The 18,189-nt window shown below is 39.8% G+C and overlaps 1 protein-coding gene across 1 annotated transcript in view; it reads right to left on the bottom strand.

Moving 5' to 3' along the window:
• CLCN5 (chloride voltage-gated channel 5) overlaps positions 1–18,189 on the bottom strand; it is a gene marked incomplete at both ends in the record, with an annotated part of 40,511 nt that overhangs the window by 16,425 nt on the left and 5,897 nt on the right. Inside the window, 2 exons of the mRNA XM_079727177.1 lie at positions 1,351–1,450; positions 4,045–4,196. Of these exons, the coding sequence (XP_079583303.1) occupies positions 1,351–1,450; positions 4,045–4,196 (252 nt within the window). The remainder of the gene's footprint in view (positions 1–1,350; positions 1,451–4,044; positions 4,197–18,189) is intronic.

Genomic DNA, 18,189 nt, shown 5'->3' with positions numbered 1-18,189 from the left:
CTTTCTATGGCTACATTCTTGCTATACAGACCATTTGGCCCACAAATCCTAAAATATTTACTATTTGGCCCTTTACAGAAAAGGCTTGCTGACCCCTAGCCTAGATAATCTTTGAAAACTCTGCTATGGATGAACCATTTCCCATTTGCTGTGATCATTTTATACTCCATGGCTCATGAATTATCTCTAGGTAGCAACAGCATTGTGAACAACTGGGCACTGTGTTGAGTGCTGTATCGCTGTATTTCATTCAGTTCTTGCAACAAACTTGTAATATAGGTACTCTTATTATCCCCATTTTACAAGTCAGTAAACTAAAGCTTCCAAGGGTTAAGAAACTTGCCTGAAGTCACAAAACTAGCAAGTGGTGGGGCTGGGATTCAAATCCAGGTAGCCATAAAGTAGAGCCTGTGCTATTAACTACCATTCCATCCCAACCGCCATCCAATTTCCCACCTTTTATTTTAGCTCAATATTCTAAATCTTCCTAGGCCCATCTTCTAATGCCACAAGGATATAAGTCTCAGCATCTCTGCCTGGTATTCTTGGCTTTCTGCTTTCCCCATGGGAGGGGAAGCCCGCTTGGGAACCTGCTTTAAAGCTGTATTGCATAGCAAGTGTGCTATTCCTGGTTAAGATTATATATTATTTGGAGTGGCTTAGGAGGTTGATGGAGAAGATAGGAAAAGGTGGTACCATCCCAGTCCTCAGCCACCATGAAAGAGTAAGAATTTAGGCTCCCTAAGGGTATAAGCCGTATCTTATATGCTTTTCTTTACTCCCAAATGAGAGAGTATATATTTAAGAAATAGCTACAAAAATCTCTCAGGAAGTCCTCTTCTACATGTTCTTTCCTAAACCCCATGCTTACTAATATGTTAAAAAAAAAAGGGAATTCCCTGGCTGTCCAGTGGTTAGGACTCAGCGCTTTCACTGCTAGGGCACGGGTTCAATCCCTGGTCGGGGATCAAGATCCTGCAAGCCACGCGGCACGGCAAAAAAACAAAAACAAAAAACAAACAAAAAAAACCTGTCTCTAATAGAAAGGTTCTTCCTCAAGACAAGCACCAAAAGGCAGTACTAACAGCACCTTAAACTGGATACAATATTTTATAGCATACAAATGCGCTTAAATGCATTTCCTCATTTAACCTCATTTATTTAAGGAAGGAGATGAGGTATTAGTATCTCTTTATAGACGGGGACATCAAGCTTCCCAAAGGTCCATGAGCAATTCCGTTCATGTAGGAAAACAGTAAAGCACAGCATTCAATTCAGTTCATGACTCGGGAGAGGGGCACACCACAATTTTAGGAGATTTGTTTAGAAAGCTAACATGGTTTACCATACCTGATAAAAGCCCAATAAGTAGCATCAACAACCAGCCAGAAAAAGCATCGCTCACACTGTGAATTAAGGCCCATGTTGACTCCTTGCTTTTATTGGTAATCTAGGGAGAAATGAGAAAACATTGATACATTCTACACACACTTTTGCTTTTTTACCTCAAAATGTGCGATAAAGAAACACAAAGATAAACCTATTCATTGGGAACAGAGTCCAATTTAGAGTTACTTCTCAAATCTTTGGCTGAACCAACGCCACCACGAACTTTGAGCTTTATTGAACCCTGTCTTACTGAACCCCACCTTCATCTCCAGTATTGCAATGTCTGCAAGTACCTTATTCAGGACTTCCCTATTAGCTGCTAAATTCTTATAACATCAATCTGTTTTGCTTACTGCAGCGGTTTCTTTCTAGCCTGGACATCAGAGAGTCCAAAGATGGTCTCTTGACTCACAGCAAATAGTTTGATTGTTTTTCAAAGAATAAACAAACACGGGCTTATTTGAGGGGTTAAAAGTACAATTTGTGGTTTTCTACCTGGGGCTGTGCTTCAGGTCAGGCAAATTCCAAGACTTGATACCACAAACCTCTTACTGTACAGTGATCACAGATGCGAAATGATATCAGGGATGATCTTTTTCATTTTCAAAAACCTGCTGGGAATATCTGCAGCTTTCAAGAGGTGCAGAAACTTTTACCTTTTAGGTCCTAGCCTTGTCAATTTAACCCTTCAGTGCCCACACTTCAAAACCAAGCATTCTAACAGCTTTGTCATTAGTACTTCCTCCTTCTCTGTACCTCTATTTCTTTCTTTCTTTTTTTTTTTTTGCGGCACGTGGGCCTCTCACTGCTGTGGCCTCTCCCGTTGCGGAGCACAGGCTCTGGACGTGCAGGCTCAGCGGCCATGGCTCACGGGCCCAGCCATTCTGCGGCATGTGGGATCTTCCTGGACCGGGGCACGAACCCGTGTCCCCTGCATCGGCAGGCGGACTCTCAACCACCGCGCCACCAGGGAAGCCCTGTACCTCTATTTCTTATCTTTGAAACTGTAAGTTAGCTACCCCATCTTGATCTGCAGTGACATCACAAGTAATAAATTATTATAAAATTTTAAAAGCAGTTTAAAATTTCATTTTGACTTATAACTTTAAGTTTCCAATTTAAGTGCTGAAAGTAGATGAGGTGACACTTTTCCCTATGACAGTGTTTCCATTCAGATGATGAACAGTTAATGCTAAAAAAAGGTCACCTTTGAACATTTGATAAACACATTTTAATTGATTTTAAATTATTATTAGCTGATATAATGTGTCTCAGATGCAACCATTTTGATATAATGGGAAATGTGCCCTTGTCATATCACAGGTGGCTTTCACAATCTGAGTAACATGTTGAATAAGCAAATGGTGACAAACTGAACTCTGAATACAGATAGCAAAAATTCTAAAGCCGTAAGATTCTATATTTTAAAGGCTGCCTGATGAATTGATATAACAGAAAGAATATGTGTGTATGTTCCCAAACAGCAGGAATCTTATAAAAAACAGAATGTTTTATAGAGATCACCTTTTTGAGTTAGGAGAAGAAAACTCTATGGGATTATGACAAATCCAAGGACTACAAAGAAATTTCTCAAAACCTGTACCTGGGACAACCTGACTCCTGGGTTTAGGTGGTCTTGAGAAAGCCAGTCAGGAGCTCGGAAGGGAATGAAAAGTGATCTGAACCTGACTGCTCAGGAGATTCACTCAGGTCTGAGAGGAGGAAATCATGAATTCAGGAGAGAATGGAGTCAACTTAAAAATCGAATTTTAAATTTGGAATCAAAGCAGAAATAGTAAGAAAGAAAAAATAATCATACTTACTGTTGGCTGAAGAAATGTTCCCTACTGAATCAGGATGACTGGGGCTGGGGCCCTACCTTTTGAATAAGCTCTCTATGTGCTCCTGACACAAACTAGAAATTGCGATTCCCTGATTTAAATGATACACAGCAATAAGTTAAAGGCAAATGACCTTGGCGGACTGCTCTGAGAAGTTTTCACAGTACTTTGAAAAGAGAAAAGTAGGGAGATTCTCTTGTCATATTCAAAACAAACTGGGCCATAGCTATAAGTACCATCTATCACCTAACATATTAATGTCATTGATCTGAATTTGATTGGTCTTGTGGTTTCGTGTGAGTTGAATGCATAAATTTGCTTTGGTTTTATGGTTGTAAAAGAGCTATAATCACGGGTTTACCCTGTAAGCTTCAGTAAACACTACAGCTCTGAGATTTTTTTTCCCTTTATTCCTTTAAAAAGAGCCCATTTACTTTTCTTAGGTGTAAAAATCCTGCTTCAAGGGGAAACCATAAAAGAGAGATGAGATGGGGAAGGAAGATCTTTGAAATTTAATTTGGTTCCTCCCACCAACTTTGTTTTCACCTCTCTGTACAGGCATTTATACCCAAGGATCCTTTTCAACCACTTACTATCGGGAGATAAATCATCATTAAATATAAATTCTTTTCAAAATCATATATAAGATACCTTAAAAATAAAAATATATTAAAAATAAACCCTACATGTCCAACAGAAAACAGATTCAGCCACATCCAGGGTTGAGGGAAAGAATACGTATAAAGAATCTATATCTTCAACTTCTTCTCCTGAAGTTTCCTAACACTCACTCACAATGCATCTTTCGTCTTACCTCTCGGTGCCTATCCCGGTCTCGAGACTTCTCTCTCACCCAATCAATTGTATTGAAATCATCATAGGTCCCCACACCAGGGATTGGCTCCTCCAAGAAGTCCATCATCCTATTTGAAGAACCTATTCCTCCACCATTGTATGACTTGTCCTCTGGATTGAACAGAAAACAGACATTAGTACTTCAGACACTCTGGACATTTTTAATACCTCTTTTCTGAGCACCAAGAGGTGAGCCCTTAAACTATCAGATGACTACTGTTAGGGTGTGCTGATAAAGCAGAATAATCACCCGGTAGGAACATCCATCACATTCAGAAGTTTCTGTGGCTTAGGCACAAAATGATGAGCATCTCAAGGCAGTGTGAATGGAAAGGGACGTATGAGAGCCACAGTACAAAGGGAGAATTGACAGGGGTTGAAGTTCAGTGGGAAACGATTTGTGAAACAAAAAACAGGAGCTTGGAGCAGCTTAGGTATTTCAGTTTCTGTTCTAGGATGAAGACAAAAGGGTCAAAGGTCTTTGCAGACAAATCAAGTCAGAAACCATTTTACATTTATAAGGCAGTAATTCCATCCTCAGAGGTGGCTTTTGCCTGAGTGGGGACTCCAAAGAAAGCATGTAGGTCTCTTCTAGAGTTAAGCTGGTTGGAATGTACATATTTCCCTTCCATAGATATAAGACTTTGATTCCTGATGCCATGGGTTTGTGGAAACTTTTACTGAGTATGCCAGGACAGTCTAAGATTTCCAAGTAGAGATTTAAAGAAAAGTGTATGGCTCAGAGATGACATGTCCCTCCCTGATCCTTCAACTGGAAGAAACATATCCTTTTGGCCAAAAATCACAGTCCTTCACCTGCTTCGTTTTTAGCACTTCTACTCTAATTACTTAAGCAAATGCTTTATCTTCTTTTCTAGACTATAAGCTCTTTGAGGGTAGCCTTATTATCTGATTTACCATTGCCTTCTCCAGTGTCTAGCACATAGCCACGACCCAATAAATATCAGCTGAACCCAAGTTTGTTTGATGAACAGTTGGGATGAGGGAGGAGTGTTCAAACTCAGAAGTTGCACTTACACAAGGTTCCTTAGTATTGTTTAACAAACTTCTTCAAAATTTCCACAATCCTCTGGTGGAACAAGATTTCACTATTAAACATAAAATGTAAAATCGTATTCAGGAATGCATGCAAATGCACAATGAGGAAAAATGCAGAGTAATGCCATCAATGAACTCAACCAGCCACAGCTCACATTTGCAGCATCAACCTTGGCAGGGACAAAGTTCTATCGAGACTGGTGATGAATTCCTCTGTGAAGAAGGCCAAAGTGGGCCTGAGCTGACCTCCTCTTCCCCCATCCATACCCCCACCTTCACTCTAAACTCCTAACAGACAACTTGAGCACCCTCAAAGGATAAGCTTGAATTAACACCCAAGTTGTACCTGGTTTACAAAGTCTAAGTCTCCTGAATACCTACCTAGTTCAGCGTACCTTTCACAAGCAACACACACACATGAAAGGAAAAGCTCTGCAGAATCCAAATCATAGTAAGGGTGGGGGTGGGGTGGGGGTGGAGTGGAGGAGATGAACAAGTTAATCTTAAAACCCCTAACCAAAGTCCTTTCCATATCTTCAAGCATACCTGGCTGTAAAATGGTTGTCTGCTTAATCACCAGCCCAGCATTTCCTATCATGTCAGTGGCATACTGATAAAGATTAACGCTGGTGTGTTGTTTGAGAGCTTGGAGGGAAACAGCCAGCCGAGAAATGAGGGCAGAAAGAGACTAAAGTATGTGGGGCAGGGGGGAACCAAGCTGTTTCAGTTCTCAAGACAAATGCTGACATGAACACAGGACACCAACCAACCAGAAACTGACTTTTTAAAGCAGGTTAATGCTTCAATTGAATTTGGTCTGGTTTAAGTGTGCTCCTTTCAGGAGAAATTTTCAAAGGATTTTGTGAAGCTGATTTTTAAAAGCACCCAATAGTTACCTAACGTTACACTATATATCAAATGAGGCCCCCAGCTGGAAGAATATTAAGACAAAATGAAGATCTGCAACAAGCTTCCTAACAGGAAAGAAAAAATCCTATTACATCACTAGGTAACATGAGCACTGCATCATCCTTCTTTGTAGATAGTCTCCTATTATAAATGCAAATTGTCAGGCAGCTCTAAAAGAGCAGGCGGTGATTAGAATCCGACAACAGACTGCTTGTGATTCTCCAGATCCCCTTCTCCCTGGGGTCACGATTCGGTCCTTGGCCAGGCTCAAGTCTGCTTACCTTCAATCACAGCTTTCTTTTTTTCTGCCTCAAGGAAGAAATAACCTTGGCAGCCCGCATTTGCTCATTTAGGTTGAGGAGCTTTTACAGAAGGAGCCCCTGTCTGAACTGCTTTAGAAGGGCACTTGCTGCATTTTCTGCCTTTCACAGGAACAAACGCCACCTAAAGAACCACCAGTGTTCCCTGGCGGTCAGAATGTGATGTCACTGTTGGAATCACGTGACCAGACCCTTGGACCAGCCTTGGAGAAAGGAAGATTTTTAACCGAGCACAGAAGCCTTAAAGATGTAGTCTCATCTAAACAAATGTCATCAAACTTGGGGCAGTCAGGTCAGTTCAGAAAACTGGGATCCAGAAAGTTTTAGTTTTCAGACCTCATTTAGCAGAAAATCTATGAAGGCAAAGTAGAAATATCGGAAAGCATTTAGAGTTACAGGGACCCTAAGTTTAAAAAAAAAAAAACGAGGCAGGCGAGACAGGCAAATATAGAAAGGCTTTTTTAAAAAGGGCACTGGGGGATTCCCTGGTGGTGCAGTGGTTGAGAGTCCACCTGCCGATGCAGGGTACACGGGTTCGTGCCCCGGTCTGAGAGGATCCCGCATGTCGCGGAGCGGCTGGGCCCGTGAGCCATGGCCGCTGAGCCTGCGCATCCGGAGCCTGTGCTCCGCAACGGGAGAGGCCACAGCAGTGAGAGGCCTGTGTACCATTAAAATAAATAAATAAATAAATAAAAATAAATTAATTAAAAAGGGCACTGGATACTAATAACAGATAAAATCTCACAAACGTAACAAGCTAAATAAGTGAAATGAGTGACAGATGCCGGACACAAGAGAGCACATAACATGATTCTATTCATGTAAGTTCAAAGTCAGCCAAACCTAAATTATATCGTTTTAGGACATAAATGTAAGTGACTACATTCTAAAGAGAAGCAAGAAAATGACAGAAGTAAAGACAATAAAGCCAGAAGTAAAACCAAAGGAGAGAGGGGGTCGCCATCTAGATGGAGCACATGGTGAGGGTGGGGCTTCTGGAAGGCTGGCAATTTTTCTTAATCTGGGCAGGGGTTACCTGAGTATTCACATTATAATTATTCTTTAAACTGTACACACATGTTTTATGTCTTTCTATGCACACATCATAGAGTAAATTATGAAAAACTGAACCACATATGAACTTACTATACAAAGTCAGTTCTTTAATACCACCTAGTAATTTTGAACACTCAGAAAGCAGTCAAGAAAATGAGGTGTGTTAGTGGTAGTGCTCTACCTAGAAAGCAACATCAAGTCTGATCTCATTTATCCAACCTGAGTAAAAGTAGCTATTTCAGCCATGAAAATTAATTCACTACTACAGTTGCATTGTTTCAAAGGCTTTCCCTTCTCTCGTCTTATTCCAAAGGCTATTTTTAAGCAGGTTTTAATAAACTGTGCAGTAAGGCTAGTCCAGTAAAGAAGAATGAAATTGCCACCTCTCACTATACCTACCACTGCTGTATGATATATAGGAAAGTTGTTAAGAGAGTAAATCCTAAGAGTTCTCATCACAAGGAGAAAACTTTTTCCTTTTTTCTTTTCTTCTTTCTTTTCCTTTTATTGTATCTATATGAGAAGATGGATGTTAGCTGAACCTACTGTGGTAATCATTTCACAATATATGTAAATCAAAGCATCCTCCTGTATGCCTTAAACTTATACAGTGATGTATGTCAATTATTTCTCAATAGAACTGGAAAAAAGAAAAGAAAAAAACTGCCATCTCCGAACTCCCTACGTGAATCCACAGGACAGCCACTGTTGAACATTAATCTAGTCAGTGTGCTCCAATAATCAGACTTGAATGTAGGGCTTTAAAATGTTGTGATTACTCTCATCAGTTCTTAAGGCCCAATGCATCCTGAAATGTCAGTACAACAAAACCTTAGGAAATGTGAGGTGCTTCATGGAACCTGCATGCTTTTGGTCTGTCCATCACTATGATGACATCTCAGTCTCTTGATGAACTAACCTAGCACTAATGAGAAGTAAAATGAAGTGGCAATGGAGAGTATTGTGGCAAAGAACTAAAAAGCTTAAAAAGCAAAACCTATGGCCCAAGTGTGACTGTCTTATACAATTACACTTTTAGAAAAGTATGTATATCTTACTTAGAGAGGATGACAGGGCCAACCTCACAAGCCTCCTTCAAAGTTATTCTTTACTCAATAGGATTCTGCCTATAGTATCTGAAGACCACTACAGAATTAACTTACTTTAATAAGATTTACTTTATCTTTTTAGATTATTTTATACTTTAAGATACTATCTATCTCTTTCGGTACTTAAAAAGTGTGTAGTTCTTCAATGTACAGTGATTGGATTGCATAACCAGTACCACATCAATAACTTTTGATGAAAGTGCATGTGTTTTTCAAATACTCCATCAGTGCTTCTAGGGGAGGAACTTTCTTATTCCATGTAAATTTACCTCTTTTGAAAACTAGAGGGCTGATAGCCATGACACAGTCCTCATACTAAAATGAGATTTAATTACAATTCAGATTAAGAAATGAGGCACTGGATTTGCAGCAACATGGGTGGACCTAGAGATTATCAGACTAAGTGAAGTAACTCAGAGAAAGACAAATAGCATATGATATCACTTATATATGGAATCTAAAAAATGATACAAATGAATTTATTTACAAAATTAAAACAGACTCACAGACATAGAAAACAAACTTATGGTTACTAAAGGGGAAGGAGAGGGGGATAAATTAGGAGTTTGGGATTAGCAGATACACATTACTATATATAAAATAGATAACCAACACAGACCTACTGTGTAGCACAGGGAACTATACTCAATATTTTGTAATAACCTATAAGGGAAAAGAATCTGAAAAGGAACACACACACACACACACACACACACACACACACACACACTAAAATTACAATGAGAATTGTTGTATTCAATTTTTTGGCTGTAATTTATGCAACTGCTTTTTGTGATGTTTTAGAAAAGGAGGCACCTGTGTTACTTCATTACTGTAAAATTTTCTTAACCAAAATTTGGTGAATTTTAGTAGTCAGTCTACCTCACTTTTTGCTTATGATTCTAAATTGTTTTAAGTTGTGTTTACAGTATGTTCTTGTCCTTTAACTTGGTGAATGTAGTAAAATTCTCTCCCATCCCCCCCCCCAAAATATATATGAATCACTTTGCTGTACACTAGAAACTAACACAACATTGTAAATCAACTATACTTCAACTTAAAAAAAAAGAAATGAGGCATTGGTATTCAGAATTTGACATTATATTTCTTTTACTCTTTTCTACCCCTCTATTCCCTTCTCTGCCAAATTTGTAATCTCTAGCACATGTTTCTTTATACAGACTGCCAGGTCAACATATTATTATGGAAATAAGAGAAAGAAATGCTTACCAATTTTTAATGCATCCTATGACAAAACCACAATGATAAAGTTAATATTTGGGGACAAACAGAGTTATCTTTGGGGAACACAGATCTGATCAGATCATTTTCTGTTTCTAACACATTAGTGGCTCGTACAACAATGTTTTTAAAACTTTCAACATAGGAAGACCACTTAATGAGCATTTGGCACAAATGTGGACTAGGAATTATAAGATATTCATTATAATTTTTAGAATAGGAAAAAATTATTTTATTTTTTTAAATAAGTAATTTTTTTAAAAAAGAGAGCAGTGTTGTTTAAAAAAAGATTTTGAAATATTTTTCCAACCACTTTGGAAAAAATATTTTTAAATGTATAATAAGGATGATGACAATGACACTACTAATTTTTTAAGGTTTTACCAATGAGAGGGATGAAACTGCACTCTTTCACAGAGGTATCTATATCTGACTTGATGACAAACAGCTTAAGCTGTGGGTCTTATTCCACATCCAATTGGTTTCCTTTCTTACCATTTTTATTACTTAGCAGAAAGAAATATTAATGTCATAAAACTTAGTTGTCAGGAATGGCAGTAGAGATTATTCCATTCAGGACCAACTACTGAGGTACAAAGAGAGTAGTAAAACGCAAAAGGCTTTTCAAAAAGCAGTGTATTAAGAGTTAAACTTCTTTGGATAAACAAGGACCTACTGCATAGCACAGGGAACTACAGTCAATATCTTGTTATAACCTATAATGGAAAAAAATTTGAAAAAGAATATATATATATTATATATACACACACACACATATATATATATGAATCACTTTGCTGTACAACTTGAAACACTGTAAAACAACTATACTTCAATTTAAAAAACGGTAATTAGGGGCTTCCCTGGTGGCACAGTGGTTGAGAGTCCGCCTGCCGATGCAGGGGACACGGGTTCGTGTTCCGGTCCGGGAAGATCCCACATGCTGCGGAGCGGCTGGGCCCGTGAGCCATGGCCACTGAGCCTGCGCCTCCAGAGCCTGTGCTCCACAACGGGAGAGGCCACAACAGTGAGAGGCCCGCGTACCGCAAAAAAAAAAAAAAAAAAAAGGTAATTAAAATAAAAGATTTAAGCTTCTGGTGTGTAAATACTCTACCAAGGGAAGAAGAGTAAAATTAAACAACGACCCTAAATATCAGATTGGGGTGCTTATTAGGCAACTCTAGATTCTTGCCTCTATACAAAAAAAAAGAGTAAAACTTAGGTAAGTTTTGAAGGCATAGTGTGCCCTTCAAAGTAAGTTATATTTAAAATGATTTAATGCTCTAGCAGGAAAATGATTCAGGTTAAAGTACATCTAGCTCTTAAATGATAAAAGTCGCCCGAAAGCTAACCTGGATTGCCCGAGTCTGGGAAAAAATGTACAAAAAACAAGTCAGAAAAATAAGTCAACCTTGAAACAGCTTTCCCGGTAAGTTACACTTAGGTCTAAAAACTTAATTAATGGGTGTTTAAAAGCACACTGCTTGAATGAGGAGGCATATAAATGAATGTATTTAGCTCATTTTCCTTTATGGAAACCACTTTCTAATTTTTTTCTAAAAATCACATGATGCTTAAAACTGGAAAACCCCTTAAAATACAAGAAAAGAAACTCCAATTTGAGAATAATGTTTATTTCAATCCCTAACCAATATGCCATTAGACATTTCCCTGAGGAGCTGAACAGTAACTGATTAAGTGAATTAGTTAAACACTAACAAAGACACAAGGGGAAAGAGGATAGAAGGAAACCTCGTGCACCCTGAAGTACTGCTTTAATGATAACCACAGCTTCATGAGGGCTCACTTATTGGCAGCAGCCTAAAGAAAGAAATAAGCACTCAAAGAAATGGAGCAGGGCTATTGGTACGTATCACAGGACTTGAAAATAGTTCCATTTTTAGAATGTATTTCAGTTTTTACAGGGATATATTGTATTTTTGCAAGGCTAAAAGCACGTATACAAAAAAGTCAACACTCGACCTAGCACACATCAGCAGATATTCATCCTGCAATCTTTTAAACTGTACCTTCATTCAATAGCAAGTACTAAGGGTCTATTATGAGCCACTTCTCACTTCCATACCTGCGCCCTTTTCCCTTCTTGTATTGGTTCATCCATTCCAGATCTCCCAATAAGCCATGAACCCTTTCACATTCCATTCATCTCTACGTTTGAGAATACATTACCGTTGAAGCCCCAATAATTAGTCAACATTTTTAGGACCTTTCTATATATCAACTTGTGCCTCCATTTTGTTTCCCCACTTACCGAAACCCAGTGGCTGAAAAGCAAATGCTTTTTTTTCTCTCCCGGACACACCGTCCTGCTGCTTACAGTATTGAACTCAGGCCCACAGCAATGAAAGCACAGAGTCCTGACCACTGGACCGCCAGGGGATTGCCCAGAAAAGCAAATGTCTTCCTGTGTAAGCCCTGGAGAATGTCACAGGACCATGTTATGTTTTAATATACTATCTTAGTTTGGCCCTGGGACACTTATTCAGGGCGACTATTCCATTGATACACATCTGTACAGCCATACTGGTTGTTAAATAGTGAAATACCTGTGGCTGTAGATAAATAACTACTCTTTCCCAAGGACTCTCCTCCCCCACAACCATCCCCCGGAGGCTCCTGAACTTTCCCATGATGCAGCAGCTGGAACACCAGGAGGCTCCAGAACACTACCCGCAGCTATATCTGACATCCAATCTGACGGGTCAGTGCCTGTGTTGTTTTGACTGTCACCCTGCACGCATTTCATTTAAGGACTGACTGCTTGGTTCCTGCTCACAGCACGTTGAAATGTGAAGCTAAGAGGCAGGAAGGACAACAAAGAGGAAACTCTCTATCCCAGCTCTGCTGAGCTAGACAATCAGAGAGGTGGTGAGAGAGGTGGGGAACGGGACTGCAAAAACAATAATGAACCTATGATATGTACTATTAAAATGAAGTGTGAGGGCCACGAGAAGTATATAGGAAGGTGGGGCATGTGAGAAAGGGATAGGGAAAAGGCTTTCGAGATATGCGTGAATCTAGATTCTTATACCACCTTCAGACTCCTTGGTTCCCACTGGATACAGCTCTGCCCCCACTGGGTTGTAGACATTTGCTTGACAGTGTACCTTTTGTGCCTTCTATTCCCAGCATCTGCTCTAATGTGGAAGTTCCCCACCCAAATCACTTTCATTACCAGTGGAGCCAGGGTGCTAATTGCCAGAGTTACCAATGTTATGAAAAATAGCTTGAGGAGTATGGCTTGGTATCTGCAGACCCCCACTGTACAAAATCAATGTAGAAATAGAAGTAGAGGGGATAGGTTTGACAATGTTGCTGAGAGGGTTGTCCACATAAAGAAAATAGCCCTCTGCTCTATTACATGCTCTTCATTCCTTCCTTCTCAAATTTATACATAAAAGGGACTGACAAGAAGGCTGGTAAATGTAATGGGTAGGGAAACCCTGCTCTAAAATGCACATTCCATACCAGAGTGTTGAGAAAGCCTTTGGCTAGCACGATCCTCCTGTGTGACTACTTGTGCTTATTATTTTAGAAGCAGCATTTCTCCAGTTCTTCTATATTGAGTCTGCACTGGTTTCTCTCTATTAATCTCCAAAAGGAAGTTGGGGACAAAAGATTAGCAACTATTCTTTAGCAGGGGAAAAAACTTCAAGAGAGGAAATACCAAGTAGGAGATTCTTCTTGGATTCATGGGAATAGTGTGATGTCGTGGACAAAAAAAAAAAACAGTTAAACACACACACACACACACACACACATATAATCTAGGAATTGCTCTTAAGGAAACACTTGTACCTGTGCACACCAATGTATGTATGCTATTCACTGCAGCACTGGAAACAATGAAAGAGTTCAGTAATGGGGGAATAGCATAAGGAAAGAAGTAGACTGATGTGTACTGAAATAGAAAAATCTCCCAAACTTACTATGTGATAAAAGCAAGTTACAAAATAATAAGTAGATTTTTTTAAAAAATTAAAGTGTGTGTCTCTGTGTTAACTGGATAGAAAAAGAATTGAAAGGGTCATAACTGAGTTATTTTGAAGGGTTATCTCTGGGGTGGGAAGTAGTGAGGGGACTTTCACATTTTATATACATGTGTATTGTTTGAATCTTTAACAGTGAGGTGTATTTATGTGTTATATAAGTGTTTCTAAAAATAAAAATAATGATAATGCAGCTAGAAGAGTAGAGACAAGACATTGCAAAGGGAAGACTTCCATTCTGAGAGGCAGACCACTGGGGTATTTAGAAACAAAGCAGGTGACAGTTTCTGTAAAACATTAGGAGGAAAGCACCAAGAGGAAGATGACTTACTAAATTTTTACATGAAAGTCAATGGGAGGACTTCCCTGGTGGCGCAGTGGTTACGAATCCTCCTGCCAATGCAGGGGACACAGGTTCCATCCCTGGTCTGGGAAGATCCCACATGCCGTGGAGCAACTAAGCCCATGTGCCACAACTACTGAGCCTGTGCTTTAGAGCCCGTGAGCCACAACTACTGAGCCCACGTGCCACAACTGCTTAAGCCCATGCACCTAGAGCCTGGGCTCCACAACAAGAGAAGCCACAGCAATGAGAAGTCCACAAACCACAACGAAGAGTAGCCCCCACTTGCTGCAACTAGAGAAAGCCCACGCACAGCAACGAAGACCCAACGCAGAAAGGAAAGAAAGAAAGAAAGGGAAGGAAAGGAAGGAAAGGAAAGGAAAGAGGGGAGGGAGGGAGGGAGGGAGAGAGGAAGGAAGGAAGGAAGGAAAGAAGGAAGGAAGGAAAGAAGGAAGAAAGAAAGAAAGAAAGAAAGAAAAAGTCTTTGTGATCAGACCCATTGTCCAGCAGTGAGAAGATACAGATTCCAACCCTAGCTCCATAACTCACTAATTGTGTCACCCTGGGCAACTGTCTTAATCTCTGTGGGTTTCAGATTCCCCATCTGTAAAAATGAGGGCATATCAGCATGTATGATTTTTACGGTCCTTTCCAACTCTCATACTCTAATTTTAGCAATGGTTATTTGTGGGTCATTCGTACATTGTGTTGAATGACTTCTGAGAAGACATTAGCTTTGAGGAATTCCAAATGGTATTTTGATTGCATAGTTATCACAGAATACCCTTCTGGCAAGATCAATAAATGGTACTACCAACCCTTAGAAAAGTAAGATTCAGTTGAGCAGTGAAGTAGAGCACAACCTGGGACCCAACACTTCCAGTCTGTGCCTAACTAGAGCTATAACAACATGGCCACGGTACCTCTGGAGTACCTGCTAGCCACAGACCCCGGAAACATCCAGCACACTTTCCTGAAACATCACAGCAACCTTCTCCTCTACCACATAATGCCATAAATTGGAACAAGGTGAGGTTCATAATAATCCACTCAGGATTTATTAGAGGCCAAACGCCCTCTGATTTTTTTCTCCCTTTGAGAGGGGACCAAAGTGGTCTCACTAATTAGAAAATAAACGGGAAGCTTCCAGATTCAGCTCTGGCAAGTAAAAAGCTCAGAAATTGCCTTGCTGTACACTTGAAACTAATACATTATAAATTAACTATACTTCAATTAAAAAAACAAAAAAAAAAGATGCTGCTCCCATTCGTACAGCAAGAAAAAGCTAGACAAACTGAAAAATCACTAACTTTTCTTGGACCCACCGGAGAATTGCTCGAGGGAAACTCTGACCCCCAAATCTGAAGAGACAGGCTTATCCAAAAAACACAGAGAGATCTGCTTACCTGGAGTAGAAACCGCTAGAAACATAACTGGTAGGGCTACTTAAACAGCAACTTTGACGAATAGCTGAAGGCTGTGTGTGGACTTCTGTGAGAGTAAGGAACTCCTGAGCCTATACTTCGGTGGGTTTTATCTCCAGGAACCCTACCAAGTTCTCAAAATGAAGAGCTAAGAAACATGTCCTCCTAGCTCAGAGGGGAAGTGAAGAGCTATCATTGTGAAATAGGCCAGACCTGTCTCTGTAACAAAGGCCTATGCTCCAGGGGAAAATACTTTGCCTGAGCCTTATCCCAGTTGGGGGAAGGGCATTCTTCCCTCTCCAGCCCCAACCCGACCCTTCTAGTCTCACCTAAGGGGAAAAAGCAAAGTCAGTAGGGGTCTGGGCTTCCTGGAAATGGGCTGGGAATGCTGAGGTCAGAGACGGGAGCAGGGGGCAGGGAGAACAAAAAGCTATACCACCGGATTACACTTTGTGAAGGTCAAAGACACAAGACACAGGTCCAACAGACACTGCAATTTAATCAGAAGATTATAAAATAACCTGCTCCCCCATACCATACAAGCACACCAATGGGGCTCCCATATCTTATTAACAGTGGATTACAGCTGCAAGACACAGAATCTCTTTCAAGGAATTGTACTTAAGGAAACTCAAAATCAAGAGGAGACAAAAACAAGGACACTACAGGAATTTAACCCCTGGCACCAATAATGACCCCAAACATTAAACAAAGCCCAACTCCTAGCCAGTTTAACATAAATCCTAACACAAGGGAATTAAACTAGAAACCAGTAACAGAAAAACAGCTGGAAAATGACCAAATACCTGGAAATTAAGCAACATACTTCCAAATAACCCATGGGTCAAAGAAGTCTGAAGACAAATTTTAAAACATTTTGGAGTAAATGAAAATGAAAATACAACATAACAAAATTTGTGGGATACAGCAAAAAGCAGTACTTAGAAATTTATAATATTAAATGTATATATTAGAAAAGAAGAAAGAGCTAAAATCAAAAGATCTGAACATCACCAAAGAAGACATACAGATGGCAAATAGCAAATGAAAAGATGCTCAACATCATTTGTCATTAGGGTAATGCAAATTAACAACAAGATCCCACTACACACCTATTAGAATGGCTAAAACCTAAAACACTGACAATACCAATTGCTCACAAAGATGTGGAATTACAGGAACTCTCATTCATTGCTGGTGGGAATACAAAATGGTACAGCCACTTTAGAAGACAGTTGGGCAATTTCTTATAAAACCAAACATAGTCTTACCATATAATCCAGAAATTGCATCTATATATTTACCCAACTGACTTGAAAACTTACGCCCACAGGAAAAACTACACACAGATGTTTGTAGCAGCTTTAGTCATAATTGCCAAAAGTTGGAAGAAACCAAGATGTCCTATAGTAGGTAGGTGAATGAATAGACAAACTGTGGTATATCCGGACAATGGAATATTATTTAGGGATGAAAAGGAACGAGCTATCAATCCACACAAAGACATGGAAGAACCTTAAATGCATACTGCTGAGTGAAGGAAGCCAATCTGAAAAGTCTATGTACTGTACGATTCTATTTATAAAGACATTCTGGAAAAGACAAATTTATAAAGATGAAAATGGATCAATGGTTGCCAGGGGCTCAGAAGAAAGGATGCTGAATAGGTAAGACACAGGGGATTTTTTAGGGCAGTGAAACTATTCTGCATGATACTGTAATAGTGGATACATGTCACTATGCATTTGCCAAAATCTATAAAGCTTTACAGCACAAAGAGTGAACCTTAATGTATGCAATTAAAAAAAATCCCAGGATGGAATGCAGAATGTGGCAAAAGAATCCAATTATATTACAAATTTGAGAAACAGCCTCACTAAAGGGGTAAAGGAAAAAGATGCTGACCCAAGTAACTGGAAATGAGTGGAGTTTGTAAGACTAAAGGTAAAAGAATTTTGTATAAGCACTTTACTATAGTTGATAAAGTAGTTTCCCATGGAGGGTATGGGTTAACAATTTGAAACCATGCACGTACACTGGAAATGAACAGTTAAATATTGGATGGTGGATGGTGGGAGCCACGTTTCTCATGACCTGGAGGGGAAGGTTACAGACAAGCAAGGGGAGGAGGCAAGAGTGATCCATGTGGTAAGGGATTACAGTTAGAGACACCAGTATGATCTCATGTTTAGCTTCATATAGATGCAGATAGTTACATACAGATAATCTCTTTACAGGTATGTGTAAATACGTGGGTCAGAATACACATATATTTATATTTCCTTACTGAGAGGGCCTAGAAGCAACAATGCCCCAACAGAAAAAAGCACACCTCATGCCCAGATCTTGCTTTCTTTTTTTTTTTTTTAAAGTTTTACTTATTTATTTTTGGGTGTGTTGGGTCTTCGTTTCTGTGTGGGGCCTTTCTCCAGTTGCAGAGAGTGGGGGCCACTCTTCATCGTGGTGTGCGGGCCTCTCACTGTCGTGGCCTCTCTTGTTGCGGAGCACAGGCTCCAGACACGCAGGCTCAGTAGTTGTGGCTCACTGGCCTAGTTGTTCCGTGGCATGTGGGATCCTCCCAGACCAGGGCTCGAACCCATGTCCCCTGCATTGGCAGGCAGATTCTCAACCG

Source organism: Hyperoodon ampullatus (genome assembly GCF_949752795.1).
Source record: "Hyperoodon ampullatus genome assembly, chromosome: X".
In the NCBI taxonomy this organism is placed as follows: Eukaryota; Metazoa; Chordata; class Mammalia; order Artiodactyla; family Ziphiidae; genus Hyperoodon; species Hyperoodon ampullatus.
The sequence above is the reverse complement of the archived record's forward strand: the minus strand, read 5'-3'. Positions and strand labels throughout refer to the sequence as shown.